Genomic DNA, 19,128 nt, shown 5'->3' on the forward strand with positions numbered 1-19,128 from the left:
GCTTTAAGGGTAATTAGACTCATTATGAAAGATCCAATATCAAATGCATTATCAATGACGGGCTACGGCCCATGTACTCAATATAATTAGATAAAACGGTTGGTTGGTAGTTGAGAGGTTTGTGGTTGACAATTTCACATGAGTATTAGTAATTTCCTAGACCATCATTATCTATCATAATTTACGTAGTGTTGGATATACTCTAGTATTCTTAGTGACTTGAGCGTGACCCGTATATTACGTCAACCCGGAATGAAAATTGCTCTTGGGAAAAATTTATCCCAGGAAGGCCAAACACTGACGAGTAACAAAATTTATACACGAAACGAAAATAGAAACCTTCACAGCTTGCATTTGAGATTGATAGGTTTCATATTTTGATGATCCAGTAGGGCTATTTTGTGTCAAGTCTTAAAACGGCCAAATAACTGGTCTCATTAGTTCTAAACATCATAGTCGACTCCGAGGACCCAGATACAAAAAAGTCGAGGTCAATAATTCCTTATACGGTAAACAAGAAAACTAGACTAAAGAGGAATTACGACTAAACGGCCAAGCCTTTACTCATCTTAATGGATTTTAGAAGCGTGCACGGAGCTGAAACAAAACAGCCAGGAGTTTGTGCACTGATCGCTCTTAGCGATAACCAAGGCACTCATGAGTAAACATTAGTGACCAGTAATGCTGGCCAAACGCTTGGACGACCAAAAATAGTTGAGTAACAGCAGAAGTCAGTCATATGCAATGTAGAGCCTCGAACAAATTGTGCATCAGCTCAAGTCACTATCATATATCAGAAGTTCACCGAACATGTCAATAAAGACAAGTAAGCTAAGAATATTTGCTAAGTAATACTTGCAGAGAACCACTCCTATAGTCTAATAACTATTTTGAAGCCACATAAGTAATTGAAGAGATTGATCAGATGATGAGATCGCAAACCTGAATATTGTAGGATGGTTAAGACTCATGCTACTTACCTCAGCTAACTTCTAACTAGAGATTGACTAGTCTTGGTGAAATTTATTGCCTTTAAACAACATTTCTGATACGCGGAGACTAGCAGGCAATGATATTATGTTTCATTACAAATAAAAAGTCCAGGAAATTATCTGGAAAGTATATTGCGTACAATTATTTTAATATGACGCACACATGCAGGAAAATGATTAATCAATGACTTGATTTGACAAAAAATAAAATGTTATTTTATAAATTTTCAGACATTTCTAAGTTGCGTGCGTGAAAAGAGGAAAGTAAAGAAGTACAACCATAGGTCCACTAAAAAAGACGACTACACACATACACATCTATTAAGTGATGCTTCCATAAAGTATTTAGACAATTATAGTTGAATAAAACGAAAATCAGCTGGAAGGTTACATCTATTGATATAAATGACAAGAATTTCTGTGATTAAGAGGGTAAGGAACGGAACATGACTAAATTGAAGTACATACGATGAAACTAAAAGAACTGAAAAAGTGTTTGTGATAAAGTCCCATCATTTGAATAATCAATTATATAAGTTAACCTAATCATCAAAGTGTGTAATACTTGGCACCATAACTATTGGCTTAGTTTCTGCATCTTCTAGTTTGACAACACGAAGTGTGTTCGTAGAACCGGAACCAGCTTTCCAACCAGTTACAATTATTACGAAGCACCCAGGCGAGAAAAATGAACGCTTTCTACCATAATCAATAGCATAACGAATTCTACGGTCCATATCTTCGTACCATTCTCCAGCTCGTGGTTCTGTAAAATACATGAAATAAAAAGTTAAAATCGGGTAAATTTACTGTCATTGCAAACAATAAATTTAGTTGAATATTTGATAATTTAATAAAATGCTTCTGATTGTTTATATACAACTTACCACCATAATACAGAGGATGAACGCCACGATAAAGGTGAATTTGACGAGCAATATATTCATGACGTGTCACAGTGAGAATTGGGCAACGAGGTCTATGACGTGAGATCAGTTGGCATGAACTAACATATAAAAGAGAATTAATCAAAACGAATGTTAAATATACATTATCAAGATACATATAACGATATTGTATAGTACCCTTTAAAGCATAAAAAAAGCAGGGTACATATAAGTGCCTTCTTCATTTCGTTAATCATTCTAATCTAAATGATACAACTTACTTACGCCTGAAAATCCTCGTGAAGGAGCATAGGCCGCTCACCAGCATTCTCCATCCAACCCTGTCCTGGGCAATCCTTTCCAGCTCCTTCCAGTTGTTATTCATTCTTTTAATATCTGCTTCTATTTCCCGACGTAATGTGTTCTTAGGCCTTCCCCTTTTCCGCTTCCCTTCAGGATTCCAAGTTAGGGCTTGCCTCGTGATGCAGTTTGATGATTTGCGTAATGTATGTCCTATCCATTTCCATCATATTTTCCTAATTTCTTCAGCTGGAAGCTGATTTGCTCTCTCCCACAGAAGGCTGTTGCTGATGGTATCCGGCCAATGGATGTTGAGTATCTTGCGAAGACAGCTATTTATAAATCCTTGTACCTTCTTGATGGTGGTTGTTGTATTTCTCCAAGTTTCAGCTCCATACAGTAGAACTGACTGTTTTGACGTTCGTATTGAAGATTGTGACTTTGATATTGGTTGACAGACAGTTGTTTTGAGTTCCAGATGTTCTTCAATTGTAGAAATGCGGCCCTTGCTTTGCCAATCCTTGCCTTTACGTCTGCATCTGAGGCTCCTTGTTCATCGATGATGCTTCCCAGGTACGTGAAGGATTCTACATCTTCCAGAGTTTCGCCATCAAGAGTGATTGGACTGCTGTTCTCCGTTTTGAATTTGAGGACCTTGGTTTTCTCCTTGTATATGTTGAGGTCTACTGATGCAGAGACTGCTACTACACTGGCTGTCTTTATCTGCATCTGTTCGTGTGTGTTGGATACGAGGGCTAGGTCATCTGCGATGTCCGAATCGTCTAATTGGTTCTGAGCTGTCCATTGTATTTCGTATTTTCCCTCAGATGTCGAGGTTTTCATAATCTAGTCAACCATCAGAAGAAAGAGGAAGGGAGAGAGTAGACAGCCTTGTTTGACTCTGGTCCTTACTTGGAATGCATCTGTCAGCTGTCATCTATGCACGACTTTGCACTGTAGTCCGTCGTATGAGTTCCGGATAATGTTGACAATCTTCTCAGGAACTCCATAGTGTCGAAGTAGTTTCCATAACGTCCTCCTATCTACAAATGATACAACACTCGATAAAAACAATTATCATAGGTTTTCTAATTAACAATCAACCAGCAGATTAGGTAACGCGAACAATTAATTACATGTATTTCACAAATAAATCCCGTCTTTTAAATAAATTATATTTTCCCAATGAACACACTCGTTATTTTAAATAATTAACTTTTATTGTCGCAGGACATTTAAACGTGGTCGTGAAAATGTCAACATTTGTTAAGATTTCTAAGTCCTTGAAATTGTCGAAGAATTATTTTGACATATAAGAATATTCAATGTTTATTTTAATCTCATTTCATCATTTCATCATTTTTGTGACCAAATATTTACATTTATTGTTGTATATTCTTTGGCTTCACACATTTCGCGATGTCCTCTCTTCAAGTTGGTTATTTAGACGTTTCAAGTTTTAACAATTAATTCCATTTAGTTTGTTTGTTGGTTTTTTTCCATCGAATTATTTGTTGGACGTCTATTATTAAAGACATAAATTTCATGCAGCTTGATGAAGCTCAGTGCTTTTAATATATTAAAGTATTTCCGAGTATTTCATTCACTGTCTTCTAAATAAATTAGAATAGCAGTATATTTTAGACCAGTTTTAATTTTAATAAAAACGAGAATGTGTGTAGTCATTGATTCATTTTATGTAAGATAAAAACATACTTACCGGCCAGATGTTGTAATCACAATGATAGCGGCAGCATTACAACGACTAGCAGCTTCTACTGCAGCAATTGCAGTGGTGTGAGCCATTTCAGTTGGACCATATAAAGAAGACTTCAAATCTTCAAACAATTGTCCATGAAACATTGCTGCCTCAGCCTGTACACATATACGGTGCATAGTTTGTACAGCCTCTAATGGATATAATCCTTTAGCCGTTTCTCCTGAATTATAAAATATAAAATAAGTTGAAAAATGAACAATTTATTTTGGTTGATTGATAATTAAAAACCTGATAATAACCTATGAATGTTGCTGTGAATAGAAAAAAGGTAGATTATGATTGAAATTCATCTGCTCGTCAATTAAATGTTACTGCTTTTATATGTGTAATTTATAATTTATGTAATCAGATTTCTGCTGTTTCTCAGACGTCACCACTTCTCTAGTACTGAGCTAAAATGATTAGACAGAAAAATCAAAATGGATGAGACAATTTTCTAGAAAACAAAACAAAAGATAGAACACTATCCAAACGAAATATAGGTGGAGATTGATTCAATTTGGCAGGTAAAAATCTGATGAGGTGAGCAATGAGTTGAATAAATGTTTGTATTTTTAGTGAAACCCCTTGTTCAAATTTACCTCAAGCGGTTGACATTTAAAAAACTTTTTGGTGTAAAGGTTTAGCAGGTAGACTTTAGTGAAATGCAATTAATTTAATATCCATGGCTTAGTGGTTAAGATGTTCAACTTCAAACTACTAAGACCCAGGTTTGAACTCGGCTCTAACTACTTTGGTTTCGACAACTAGGAAAGGTATCATTAGCTCTTACACGTAGATTGTGGTTAATACCCAAGTGCCTACCTGTCAAATGAGTTTTGACATTAAATGATGCGTAATTTGGACTGGAACTCTTGTTGATCAATGCATAATTTGATATTTAAATGCCCACTGACCAAATAGATATTTTATTCAGTAGAAGTATTGCATGACTTTACGATATCAGCTGGAATATGAACAAGTATTTTCTATTTGTATGGTTTTTAAAAACATTTAGCCCACTAGTGGACAAAACGGAGCTTGGTTTCAGTGTGTGAATCTGCAGGGACACAGAGTACCCAAGAATTTTGAGAAAAATAGTACGAAAACTTGTAATACTTGAAGTACATAGTTATGGTTTGATGAGTAGGTAACGTCGAAAATGTAAAATATTATGAAATCGAAACCAACCTGAAAGCATAACACAGTCTGCACCATCAAGTACGGCATTAGCAACGTCACTTGATTCAGCACGTGTTGGACGAGGCTTAGTAGTCATTGACTCCAACATTTGTGTGGCACATATCACAGGCTTCCCAACCTGATTACAGCGACCAATCATCATCTTTTGTGCTATGAAAACCTTTTCAGCAGGGATTTCTATCCCTAGATCACCACGAGCAACCATAATTCCATCAGCAGCATCAAGGATTTCATTAAACCTGAAAATGGAAAGGACATTTTAGTCAAGATATTGGAAGGCAGAAAGGTGTAAAGACATTGTCAAGATACCGATAACAAGTTGATAAATCGTTTCATCTGAGAGATAATCATAAGATGGGATATGAAAAAAATTATTTGGAATGCTGTACAGTAATACTATTTTGTTGAAAAGACCAACTTTCCAAAACATAAGAACCAAGAGATACGATAAATATGAATATGATGTCATCAAATCGAAAACGGGAAGAAAAGAAAAGAACAGCATAAGGATACCTTATATTGAATATACTCTAATAAATTTGTTTACTCAAACAGATAATAGTATAGAGCAAAAGACCACAATGGATAACTTATAAGCTACGAATTTTAGTTACTTTCAGGTTTACAACTTGAACTCAGAAAGCCACTAGTTCTAAAGAGCAAGACGCGCAGGATTAATAGGAAATGATGTTAAGTTGAAGAAGTTGATATCTAGTGATGATTTCCATTCAAGTGATTGTTCAACGATAATCAGTAGTGTTGCCGTTTGGTCCGTACACAACTGATCCTTACGGAATCTGGTCTGTTGACCTCGAAGTTCGGTGTTCATTGAATCGTTCATTCAGTTCTACAAAACTTGGTTGAAAACTTTTCATGTCACAGATAGTAGTGTGATGCCTCTGTAGTTCTCACACATGCTCGGATCTCGTTTATTTGTTATCTTAATGAGATATCCTTCATTCCAGTTTGTCGTCACTTGTTCTTTCTCTTAAATCTTCCTGAATAGAACATGGAGCATGCATGCAGTCACTTCTATGTCTAACCTTACTGCTTCAGATGGTATGTTGTCTGGTTCTGCTGCTTACCCACTCTTGACTTGCCTGATGATCATGATGTTTTCTTCGATTGCTGGTTCGATAACATCTATGGGAATATCTCTGTGTGTGTTGCTTCGATGTCCGGTCGTGGTTCAGTGGAGCTGGTCCATTCAAGAGTTCTTCAAAGTGCTTTACCCATCTGTCCCGCTGTTCTTCAATATCAGTGATTGATTGGCTCGCCTTCTTTGTCCTTCACCGGTCTCTCTACTTCGCTCTATTTCCTTACCAGTTTCTTCGTTGTGTCACATGATTGTTGCACATTCCCTTCTCTTGTAGCTTTTTCCGCTGTCATTGCTTCGTCTTCCACGTATTTCTGTTTGTCAGCTCTAATGCTCCTGTCCACTTTCTTGTTTAATTTTAAGTATTTACCATGTGCATTGGCTTTCTCTGTTCTTGTTCCACTGTTGTTGATTGCTGTCTTTCTGTTCTTCCTTTCTTTAACCTTGTCCAGGGTTTCCATAGAAATTCATTCCTTATGATGATGCTTCTTGCGGCCCAGAACCTCCTGACACGTTGAAGTTAGTGCATCTTTGATCCCTTTCCACTTGTCTTTCATAGTATTATTCTCTTCTTCGAGCGGATCTTGTAAGGCGTTGAACCTGTTGTTGAGATCTATATTGAATTCGTTGAATTTGTCAGTATGTCGAAGGAAGACTGTATAGAACCTTTGTAATGCTGTTTGTCCAGTTGTCCATTGCTTCGTTAGCTCAAGTTTCATCTTGGCAATCACCAGATAGATGGTGATCTGAAGCTTTGATGATATTGAATCCGTGAGATTCCTATCGTATAAGTACACTTGGTGCTTCTTCGGACAGTATCAGATCAACTCCTTTAATGTGTGGAACATTTTCTTCTGCGTGATCGGAGTACAGCAACATCTCTCCTGTACCTGACCTTTGCTGTTCAGCTTGGATACAATGAGTTTCACGGATTCCGAGAACCGTCAAGCTGTATGTTCTCATTTCTGCAGCTATTTGACTTGTCGTTCCGGTCTCCTATGTTGTCCGGACACTTCATGTATCCATAAGAATTGTTGCGAATGTCTGGCACTTCAACCGGGTTGGTGGACATGGAGAGTCCACCTAGGGAAGTTGGAAAACCCTTATTCCAAACCAATGGTGTACATGGGCTTCATTATCCTGAAGGAACAAATGGCGTATGAACCAATCGTTGGTCACCGGCTACCATGGGACTGCATCTCCTTACGATGCTCCCCTTCCTTGTGGATCAGACCTTCAGGTTGAGGCTCCGGGTGTGGCCGCCTAAGAAAACCATCTGCTTCGGTTTGGTCACCCGAGCAGTATCACAGCCCTCACACATATCAAATGAGATCTGTGTGGCGCATATTTGTATTTGGTGCCTCCTTGCACCAATATCTATGTGTTAAAGTAATAAAGTAAATACTTTTATCTTCTGGATGATGACTTTCGTAGTTCTGCAAGTTTCCGCCCCCATACAGTAGAACTGTCTTCACATTTGTATTGAAAATTCTGACCTTGGTGTTGGTTGACAAATGTTTTGAGTTTCAGATGTTCTTTAACTGTATATATGCTGCTCTGGCTTTGCCGATCCGCGCCTTTACATCTGTATCAGCTCTACCGTGTTCATCAATGATACTACCCAGATATGTAAAGGTTTTTACATCCTCCAAAGCTTCGTCAAGTGGGATCTGGTGTATGTTGTGTTGTATCGGAGAACCTTGCCTTTCTATTTGTGTATGCTGAGACTTACTGCTGCTACACTGGACTAGAACCGTACAATTGTATTTATAAATATTTTGCTCATAACTGTTTGCAAGAAAATAAGACGTTGTAACAAGCACATCGCAATGTCAAAAATGGATAGCTACCATTTAAATCTTTTCTCGATATCTTATTTTATAAGCTGTTTTTGATACTTGTTCGTCTCCTCTTCGACCATTATGTAGTGTTTGAAAATTTTTGGATTAAGGTTTGGTGCATTTGTCAATGATGTAATAGTTCCCCATTTTATTATGAACCATTGTGTTTGAAATATCTATAAATACTATTGTACAGTCATATTAAATGACAATAACGGAAAGAAAATATCTGAATTATGTCCATTTTGCTTGATAAAACAAATGATTGAATAATTACAGTAATCGTTACTTTTTTGTATAAAACTATCTATATCAAACAGATTAAGTGTTCAGTGTTAAAAATATAAAAAATAATAATGTGAATAGATTCCTGGAGAAATTCATGATTATTATTTAAAAAATTTATCTGGATAATAAAATAATCTCACCATATTACTAGGAGTTATATTATTATCCAATGCGTTTGTTTTTATTGTCTAGGTGATAAAGTATTCGCATTTTATTTATTTTCCTAAAAATTGTTTAATTATAGTATGCAATGAAATCTGGCTATGTATAGACTAATATATTTGCATGTTCGAAACTATTTGTTTTACTGTGATGAAAGGTTTTTGACAAAATTTTCATTAATGGACCACATGATATAATGAAAACTAATGGAAGTAGATAGATTTAAGATATGATGTTCTGATTATGTAGTCATTTCACTACTGTGTAACTCAATAATCTCTTTTTATTAACATATTGTAATAGGAGTTTAGATGGAGTAACGAAATGATGACATCCGTTTTAATGTTGTTTTAAATTATTAGCACTTTATCAGAAACTTAACAGAAGCGAATCCTAGCAGTGGAATTATGTTACATCAAGTTTCTTAGATCAATACAATCACATGGCTATAATTACGATAGTTTTATAATTCAATACTAAAATTTTTCCTATCCTGAAGGGATCGAACGATTGACTCATATAGTACAATCAAATGCTACTCTAACAGTAACATCAAAACATCTACATTATGTATATTCTGTATCCCTCAAATAGTTGAGTAATATCTACACTAAATAATTATCTATAATGGTTTGGGTGGTAAATTGTAATCTATATTTGATTGCCGTAGCGTATGTGGGTTTAGATGCTTTTGGAACGGTTTTCGTTTACTATATATATTTGTGCACGATAAGACTGAGGAACTTACCGTTGGACACCTTCATGATTTTCGATTTTAGCGATGATTTTAATGTGGGAACCATTATCACCGAGAAGTTGACGGATCTGGTGTACAGCATCAGCATTCCGAATGAAAGAGGCAAACACCATGTCAACCTTGAAAAGGTTTAATCGGCAATTTATGAAATGAAGAAACAGAGAAGACAGAATTTATAAGTTGTATGTAGTAACTTGTCATATGTAATATGATATTAACGTTTTTGAGAAACTATATATCACCTAACTAACTTTTAAGTGATTCTTTTATGAAGCGTATTTGTGCAATATTAGGATACAGAACAAGTTACATTATTAAAAAAACAATATGCAGGACAGGAATGTTTGTACTTCGGCATCACATTTAAATCAAATTTACTGAAAAAAGCAATGTACATTTGATAATCTATGTAGAACCAACAGTAAGATTAGTTTGTTAACGAAAAATTAAAACATTATACGATTGAAAAGATGAATACGCAGTTAATATTGAGTGAGAACCTACGTTATGCTCAACTGCAAAACGAAGATCTTGTTTGTCTTTTTCTGATACTGCATCTAAATCGACATGGGCTCCTGGGAGATTAACTCCTTTACGAGACCCTAGCTTTCCACCATTTTCAACTTCGCATTCAAGGTAATCAGGACCTGATATTAAAGGAAAAAATATACAGGCACAAATTATATTATGTACGGATATTTTACAAATTCTTTTTTCGAGTAGTTCTCTTACTGCATAACGTACACTTAAGTGGAAGCAGAGAATATGTTTGTATTTACCTATGATAGTTATGCCATTGTAAATCTGTTTACAATCTCGTCTGTGAACTTGCTTAAATACTTCGGTTAAGACATGGTATGCGTCGGAAGAGCTTAAATAATAACAAAAAACGCCCTGCTGGGAAACTGTGGAATGAAGCACGGGTTGATATGAGTTTGTTTTGGGGAGATGATTGCTGACTAATTCACAGAGTTGAACAAAGGATATTCTGAATTGTAATATTGGGTCGTTTGGTCGGGTGGTCATGGTATTTATTATATCATCAACTTTGATATTGACTGTCGAAGGAACTAAGTTGTAGAATTTAATAAAAATTGGCTTTCAGTTCACTCAACGGTTATAATTAACCATCAAAACTAAGTTTTATATGTAAGTAATCATACGTACCTATGATTTTTAAGGCTAAATAACGAATTTAACGTTTGACTAGAAATAATACAAAATGAATCAACACAAAAAATATATGCGGAATCAACGGACACATTTGACATGAAGTGGAACCAGAAGATCACTTGCCTTTATCCAAAACCACTAAGCTTATTAAACCATCATCAACGAAAATCTTTGATCCTTTAGACAAAACATGTACAATATTTCGGTAATCCATATACAGAATAGACTCATTACACGCTTCCATGTATGCGCAATCAGTGGTTACACGGATTTTATGACCAACTTGAAGAGTGACTTCAGCGGTCCCACTCTACAAGAGAGAATGCAAAAATATGTTAAGTACTTACTATATAGTGTATAACAAAAAGATATAGGTGCAGCAAAAAGGTGGTTAACAATCATTTTAATTTCAAGTGGACCCAGCAATCTTGATAAATAGTTAACATTTGAGTTACATAAATAATTCGATTACGTCATACCTCTCGATATGCTCTGTATTTTCTTTACATGGAAGGAAATGAATTAGTCTTACGAGATAGTGCTGGAAACAATACTTACATATTGACTTTAAATAATGTTCATTAATAAAGAAGAAAGAAAAATCATCTCAAGTGTTTATAACTATATGTAATAACAGTCAAATAATTTCACGTACAACTGTGAGTTTTGCTCATAACTCTAATTGTTTTCATACGTTTTCCTAATAACATTGAATGACGGTAACGAACCCGGTTGTAGATACTTGAGTAAATGGACAACAGAAACTGTTAGAAATAAATAGGAACGTAATGCCTATCGTGTAACACTTAAATTTTTGAGTAAGTAGAAGATTTGAACAGTTGGAAAGAGATAAAGCGATGTTTCACAATTGTGATCAACATTAACCTTACCCCGTTAATAAGGCCAGTACGAATTTCAGGCCCCTTGGTGTCCAAAGCAATCCCTATTGGTCGAGGGAACGGTTTTAAAGTTGCGGCAGCCTCTCGGACCAACTCAATGGTTTTCGCATGATATTCGTGACTGCCGTGAGAGAAATTCAGACGGGCAATATTCATTCCAGATGTCATCATATTTTGTAGTATCTCGACAGTGCGACAAGCAGGACCTAGTTTACAAAATAAGCAGAAAAGTAAAGTCAAATATATTTAGAACCAAATGTACACATAAACTCGTTTTGTCAGTCTTATAGAATTAGTGAGTAACAATAACGCCTGAACTAATATACAGGAGGAAAAGAAATCATCCTGAAAAATTCACATCATTGCACGAAATTCAACAACTGATGAATAATGGTACTCTGTTGATAGTTATGCTTATTTTCGTTATGTTTGAAGTCAGTTGAATAAATAACAGGCGTTCATCCAAATTACTGAACTCTAATTGTTTGTATAATTTTAAAGATTAAAACTTGGTACGTTTCATTTACCATAACAGTGGACTCAGTTTTATGAATTGCACGAATACCACAGACAGAATAGTCGATTTTACGCACCAGCTCGTTCACGTTGCCCGAAGCAACAAATCTCACTGACTACCTGAAAAAACGATTACTTTCCAGTATGTATACAAATAGTTAAGAATAGTTTGGCAGCTTAGTTTTTACACTTAGTATTCAAGGTGAGGGTTAATGGAGCCCTCTCCTCGTCGGTACCTGTAAAAAGTGGAGTTCCCCAAGGTACAATCTTCGGTTCTCTTCTCTTTTTACTTATGTTAATGAATTACCAACTGTAGCAAAACTATCCGTTCTACTCTTCGCTGACGACATAAAAATCTGGAGACCCATACACAGTATGTCGGATAGAATAGTATTACAGGATGGTCTTAGCTCATTGGTGGAATGGTTGGACAGGTGTTCACTAGAAGTAAATCCTAATAAGAGTGCGGTGATACAATTAAATAACTTTGATGAATCGTATCACCATACAATATGTGGATTCGTGCTACCCAAAGTAAGACACTATAAAGATTTAGGAGTCATATTAAGCAGTGATCTCAAAACCACTAGTCACTGTAAGGCTGCTGCTGCGAAAGGCTATAGGGTATTATGGTCTATTCGTAGGTCTTTCCAGCATTTAGACGATGGAATGTTTAGATTATTATATCCGATTTATGTGCGACCATATTTAGAATATGGGATTCAAGCAGCGAGTCGTTGTTTCAATTATGAAGCAGATATGCTGGAAAGAGTCCAACGACGAGGTACCAAGATGGCTAAAGGTCTATCTGGCCTATCCTATGAAGACAGACTGAGACACCGTTATCTTACCGTAGAATACAGAGTGACCTAATATTGGCTTGTCGTATACTGAACGATAACTTTGGTATTACCATGTCTTATCTTTTACTTCCGTCTAGGACTGATCATTTGAGAGGACATTCGGAGAAAGTTCAAAAACCGAGATCAAATCGTTTACGTCTGGAGTTTCGCTTCTCGCACCGAGTAGTGAATGACTGAAATTCTCTACCGGAACACGTAATATCAGCACCTTCAGTTGATATATTCAAAACGAGATTGGACCTCCACAGTATTACAAACTGAAGGGACGAATATAGGTCCATAGACCTCCTATTCTTAATACTGAAGACTGAGATTTAATGGAGGTAAAGGACGTATGATCTAGTACAATATATCGTCACAAGATGCCACATTTTGCACTTGGTTATCCAGAGAAAATTAAAATAGTCGAGGAAACGTGGTGTAGATGGATTCAGAGAGAAATGTTTAGTATATTCATAATCGCTAGGCAAATGGGTACCATCCATAAACCTCACATTGTGTAGTGAAATTTGGACGTAGTTTGCTGGACAGCAGTAACCTGTTCATAGAAAACTGGAAAAGCGATTGTGGAATGGTACGACTCAAAAGCGTCCTGATGAACTTGCCCAAGCGTAATATGATGGTGGGTATCGCATCTAATTTAACAAAACGGAACCGATTGGTTGGCTTAAACTACTAAGATTGTCTCTACTCAACCTAGTAAAATAGCACTATGAAATGAAACTTGAAATCAGAAGAATACAGAAACACTCGTGAACCTACAATCTAGTTACTTTTCTGATGATCGACAATATTTATATTACAGGAGGACAAAAAGAACTGAATAGCATTGACCCTAACTATGGACGCAACGCGGTTATTAAGGGAAATATTTATAGATATACACTAACTGTATACTTAACGACCAGATCATTTAGGAGTGAATAACTTAATACTTTAAATCCAAGATCACTTATTACTCACAGAGCTGTTTACGAAACAAATTTCCCTTTAAGAAATATTACAGAGAGACTTTCGCAGTAGCTTACCGATGGTGCATATTATACCAGTATTTCGGACATATGCGGGTTGATGGTCGATATCAAGGCTAACAACATGTTCCAATAACGAACGTGGATATACAGAAAGTGGTGGGTTCTGGTGATACGGAGAGGCCTCACCAAACCTTGAGACCGAAGAAACCACATGAAATGACTGACTGCCAGTAGACCTAAAATTAAGAGACATTACATTCATTTTTAGCCACAACTTACAAGTTTGAACCTAGCATCACGTAGATAAAGGCCGGGATTCGTAAATACTCCGTGAAGCAAGTGCGAACACAAATCTCAATTGGCTAATTTAAAGATATATTGAATGTTCACTATATATATGAAATCAATCAATAAAGTAAACATAAAAGTCCCTGTTTCACAATGATATCAAGAATCATCGGCTTAAAGCGATATAGACATGTAGCCAAACCTTCAGTTTCAGTATGGAAAGGACAGGAGGCTGGGTAGCCTGTGTTATTCCTGGCAGTGGTGATCTCTCCGTTGAACCGAATTTCATTAGAAAGCGTTGACAGATGGAGCTTCAGTCATGGGCTGAGGCAATGAATTCCATTCATTGATGATGCATTGGGAAAGTCGATTGTCAGCTGACAAGTAGTTTGTTCTGGGCTTGTTATCTTAGGCAAGGAAAATGAGGGTATATCAGATGCAAATCTATCAACTCTGGTTCTTCTGAATGACAATAGCAATATATTTAATTTGACCACTCGAACATTATACGGAAGCTTAGCTATCGCTGGAATCAGCTTAGTTGCAGTCGTTTGAACGTTTCCCATCAACTCACTGTCTGTTTTTAGACAGGGGATAGCTGCTTGTATGTGTAGCGGTAAATAAATCCCCAATATAAATAGCTCTGTAAGTTTTCGACATTGGATGCTGACCAGATTAGTTTTAGTGGACTCATCAAGCTGAAGGCGCTCTGTCATGCATCCACACCAGATCACGTGTGGGAACGCCGTGCTCAACATCTACTGCTAGCCAGACTAGATCAGACGATTCCGATATATTGGCAATCGTCAAATACAACTTCTGATCTCCTCAATTCTGTATTTCGATTTCTCTTGGTGGGTACGAGTTATAATAGAAGGTGTTACTGGTAAAAGCGTTGTCAAACACTGAATACCTATGCCATCTTCATTGGTGAGCCTAACTTGAACTGGTACACCAAATCGTAAACTGTGAGTCCGTTCCTTTTTGGGATTTTTATATATTATTGCCTTATTTTTTATTTTTTTATACATTTTGATATTTTTCCCGCGTTTTTGAATATCCATATATTTCTCACTCGTGTATTCTCGTACTTAATATTCCCCAATGACCGAACAGACTCCTAAGGTATTTGAGATTAAGACCATGTCTCCAACCTCGTTCCAAATCGTGTCCCTCTGGCCCGACAATATCGAAGCCTGGTCCTGCTACACAGAAGTCGACTTCCACGAGCACGGCGTGATCGAAACATGTGCACAGTTCCTCGTAGTGGTCAAGGCACTACCGCGGGAATTCAACAGGTACGTAACACCTAGTATGTTTACTAGTGATGTTTCTGAACCGTACGAAACCTTAAAACGTTCGATTCTTAAACGAGGAGACCTAACCGATCGACAAAGGTTAGACCAACTCTTTAATAACACAGACCTGCAACACGGTTCTGCTACGGACATGCTGCAAAGGATGAGAGAGGTTATAGGCCTATTCAAACAACTTTTCCTGTCCAAACTCCCCCAACAGGTGCAAGCTGTTCTGGTCTCGTTTCAGAACAACGCCTTAGACGAGCTGGGTGCATCTTCCGATCGTAGAAATTACGAAATCTACTACCGAGGTTTTTTCAGTCAAAGAAAAGCCTCAAACGACCCAGAATGACATAACGGAGTTATGTCATACACTTACGCGTTATCTTAATTTTCGTAACGACCGTGCACGATCACACACCCGACGTAGAAGCACTTCACGTAAGCGATCTGTCTCTAGACCACGAGAGATGGATAACCCCGACTGGTGCTGGTATCATAACCAGTATGGAAAGTCTTCCAGAAATTGCAGAAAACCCTGCAATTTTCCCAACTCAAAACCGACTGACACGAAAAACAACTCGAGAAACTTCCAAGCCGGCACGCGTTAACGACAACTGTAGCCGGCGAGCATAGCCGTCTGTTATAAGTCACAGATGTGACAACGAGAGTTCGCTACCTCGTCGACACTGGCGCAGAAGTTAGCGTTCTCCCAGCGAATCCCAATGACCGACTTCACGAATTGGCTTTAAAATTTCAGGCGGCAAACGGAAAACGTATCGCTACGTATGGCAAAAGGTACGTTTACTTTAACGTGGGTTTACGCAAACCCATTCACTGGATCTTCTTTGTTGCAGTTGTTTCTATGCCAATCATTGGTATGGACCTTCTACAACACCATAATCTAATCATCGATACTCGCAAACGGAGGCTAGTAGACAGAAACACTAATTTGTCCGTTTGCGTAACTTCTTTTACTGGTTGCAAACTATCCCGTCACAATTAAGCATATGATAGACCCACTCTATCAGCCACTTCTCGATAAGTATCCTGGGATACAACAAACGCAACCGAGATTACCGTGTGTAACCAGCAATGTTACACATCACATCACGACTACAGGACCACCTGTATTTTCTAAAGCACGACGACTAGCTCCCGAAAAGCTAAGGTTAGCGAAATACGAATTCGATCACATGATAGACTTAGGGATCATACGACCGTCAAGTAGCCCATATGCATCTCCGTTGCACATGGTCCCTAAAAAGGACAGCAACGATTGGCGTCCAACTGGTGACTATCGGCGATTGAACGCGAAAACCATTCCCGATCGTTACCCGTCGCCTCACATTCACGATTTGACAGCTACATTGAAAGGTACAACTGTATTTTCGAAAATCGACTTGGTTAAAGCGTATAACCAAATCCCTATGGCTACTGACGACATACCGAAAACAGCTATCATAACTCCCTTCGGACTCTATGAATTTTTGCGAATGCCTTTCGGTCTAAGGAACGCTGCTCAAACATTCCAAAGATTCATAGACGACGTTTTTCGAGGTCTCAACTTCGTACACGCGTATTTTGACGACTGCCTAATCGCAAGTTCGGACAGAGAATCACATCTCAAACATCTGGATCTTGTTTTTGGACAGCTACAGAAACATGGCATTACTGTAAACGTTCAGAAATGCCAAATCGGAGCTGACTCATTCGACTTCCTAGGACACACTATAGATGTTCAAGGCGTTCGACCCCTTAGGACCAAAGTGGCGGCCATCCTGGACTACCCAGAACCGACCACCATCAAGCAATTACGCACGTTTAACGGCCTTGTAAGTTTCTATAGACGATTCATACCGAAATGCGCTTTACTCATGTAACCTCTTACCGACCAACTTCGTGGAAATGCGAAATCCATTGTTTTGGACGACACCGCACGAAAAGCATTCTCCACAATTAAGGAACTTATTGCGAAAGCAACAATGCTTGCACATCAGAACACTCAAGCACCCATTAGCATCGCAGTAGACGCATCCGACTCAGCAATCGGAGGAGTCTTACAACAATGGGTTGACAACTCCTGGCAACCTTTGGCATTTTTCTCTAGACGGTTGCTAGACACCGAATCGAGGTACAGCACATTCGGTAGGGAACTCCTAGCTATGTATTGTGCTGTACGGCATTTTCAGCATCATATCGAAGTCCGCGAATTCACCCTCTTCACTGACCATAAACTGCTTACCTTTTCTTTAAGCTCTTCCTCTAACAAGTACTCACCTCATAAGTCTCGACAACTGGACTACATTTCGCAGTTTACTTCAGATATTCAACACATCTCTGGAGCAAACAATGTAGTCGCAGACGCTTTGTCTCGCATAACTTCCTTGAACAATTTCCAAGGAATCAACCTTCTTAAACTCGCCCAGCTTCAAAAAGAAGACACTGATCTTCAACTAGAGTTATCATCTACAACCCTCAAACTACGCATCAAACAGATGGGAACAGGTAAGGAAACCTTACTTTGTGACACATCAACAGGAAGGGATCACTCAATCGTGCCGAAACATTATCGACGCAATGTCTTCAACACATTGCACAAACTTTCTCATCCAGGTGTTCGTGCAATCATCAAGCTTATAGCAGAACGATTTTGCTGGCCTGGCCTGAATGAAGACGTGAGGGAGTGGGCACGCTCCTGTGTAAGCTGCCAAAAATCTAAGGTTATCAGACACAATAAATGTCCCTTACACTCATCTGAAACTCCCTATGCTCGTTTCGACCATGTTCATTTGGATTTGGTAGGACCTTTACCAGATTCAAACGGATACTCTTATCTCTTAACCTGCGTTGACCGTTTCACTCGATGGCCAGAAGCAGTATCTATCAAGGACATCACTGCTGAAACAGTGGCCCGCGCCTTCGTCGGACGATGGGTAGCAAACTTTGGCTGCCCTTCAACCATCACTACAGACCGCGGACGTCAGTTTGAATCCGAACTTTTCCGTCGTCTGACCACACTTTTAGGAATCACTCGCTTCCGAACGACCGCCTGCCACCCACAAGCAAATGGGTTGGGAGAACGCTTTCACCGACAACTAAAAGCTTCACTATCAGCTGCAAACGTTTCACAGTGGACCGACGCTCTTCCACTTGTCTTACTAGGTATTCGCAATGCAGTGAAAGCTGACATTCGATACACTGCAGCTCAACTCGTTTGTGGAACGACACTTCGACTTCCAGGAGAATTCGTGGATCCTTCATTCTCTTCAATGAGCATGGATCTAACCTCCTACACAAACAGGTTTACAAACGCAATGCGTTCAGTTAAACCTGATTCCACTCGACCTCAATCAACTGATGTTTTCGTTCAACCTGACTTACGATATAGTACACACGTTTTCGTTCGTCGAGACTCGCATCGACGACCATTCGAATCAGCATACGAGGGACCTTTCAAAGTACTTCAACGTGAATCTAAATACTATATAGTCGATAAGAACGGAACAAACGATAGCATCAGCATCGATCGCTTAAAAGCAGTGTATTTAGAAGGAAATCCTATCTACGTCGATTTCCCTTCGGAACAATCGCACAACACGACTCCTATGCTTATAATACCCCAACCGACAGACAACAAACACGATGATACTTCAATAGTATCGGAAAATAAACTTAAGACGACGAGTTCTGGAAGAAGAATAAGACTTCCAGAACATTTAAACGACAATTTATGTCATCTCGATTTTTCTTTTAATCATATGTAATATTAAAAAAAACAATTTTAATATGCTTATATATTTTTATTTAAAAAAAACAAAAAAACATTATA

General features: G+C 38.0%; 1 protein-coding gene across 1 annotated transcript; it reads right to left on the reverse strand.

The window, feature by feature from the left end:
• Nucleotides 1-1,108: 1,108 nt before the first annotated feature.
• On the reverse strand, nucleotides 1,109-14,066 carry MS3_00002141 (uncharacterized protein). The gene is made up of 3 exons (XM_051209712.1): nucleotides 13,765-14,066; nucleotides 1,880-1,998; nucleotides 1,109-1,758 (listed from the first exon to the last, which is right to left on the reverse strand). The coding sequence occupies exons 1-3, from the start codon at nucleotides 13,773-13,775 to the stop codon at nucleotides 1,535-1,537; spliced, it is 354 nt and encodes a 117-aa protein (XP_051075171.1). The 5' UTR covers nucleotides 13,776-14,066; the 3' UTR covers nucleotides 1,109-1,534.
• Nucleotides 14,067-19,128: the final 5,062 nt, after the last annotated feature.

This window comes from Schistosoma haematobium, chromosome 1, assembly GCF_000699445.3.
Source record: "Schistosoma haematobium chromosome 1, whole genome shotgun sequence".
Lineage (NCBI taxonomy): Eukaryota > Metazoa > Platyhelminthes > Trematoda > Strigeidida > Schistosomatidae > Schistosoma > Schistosoma haematobium.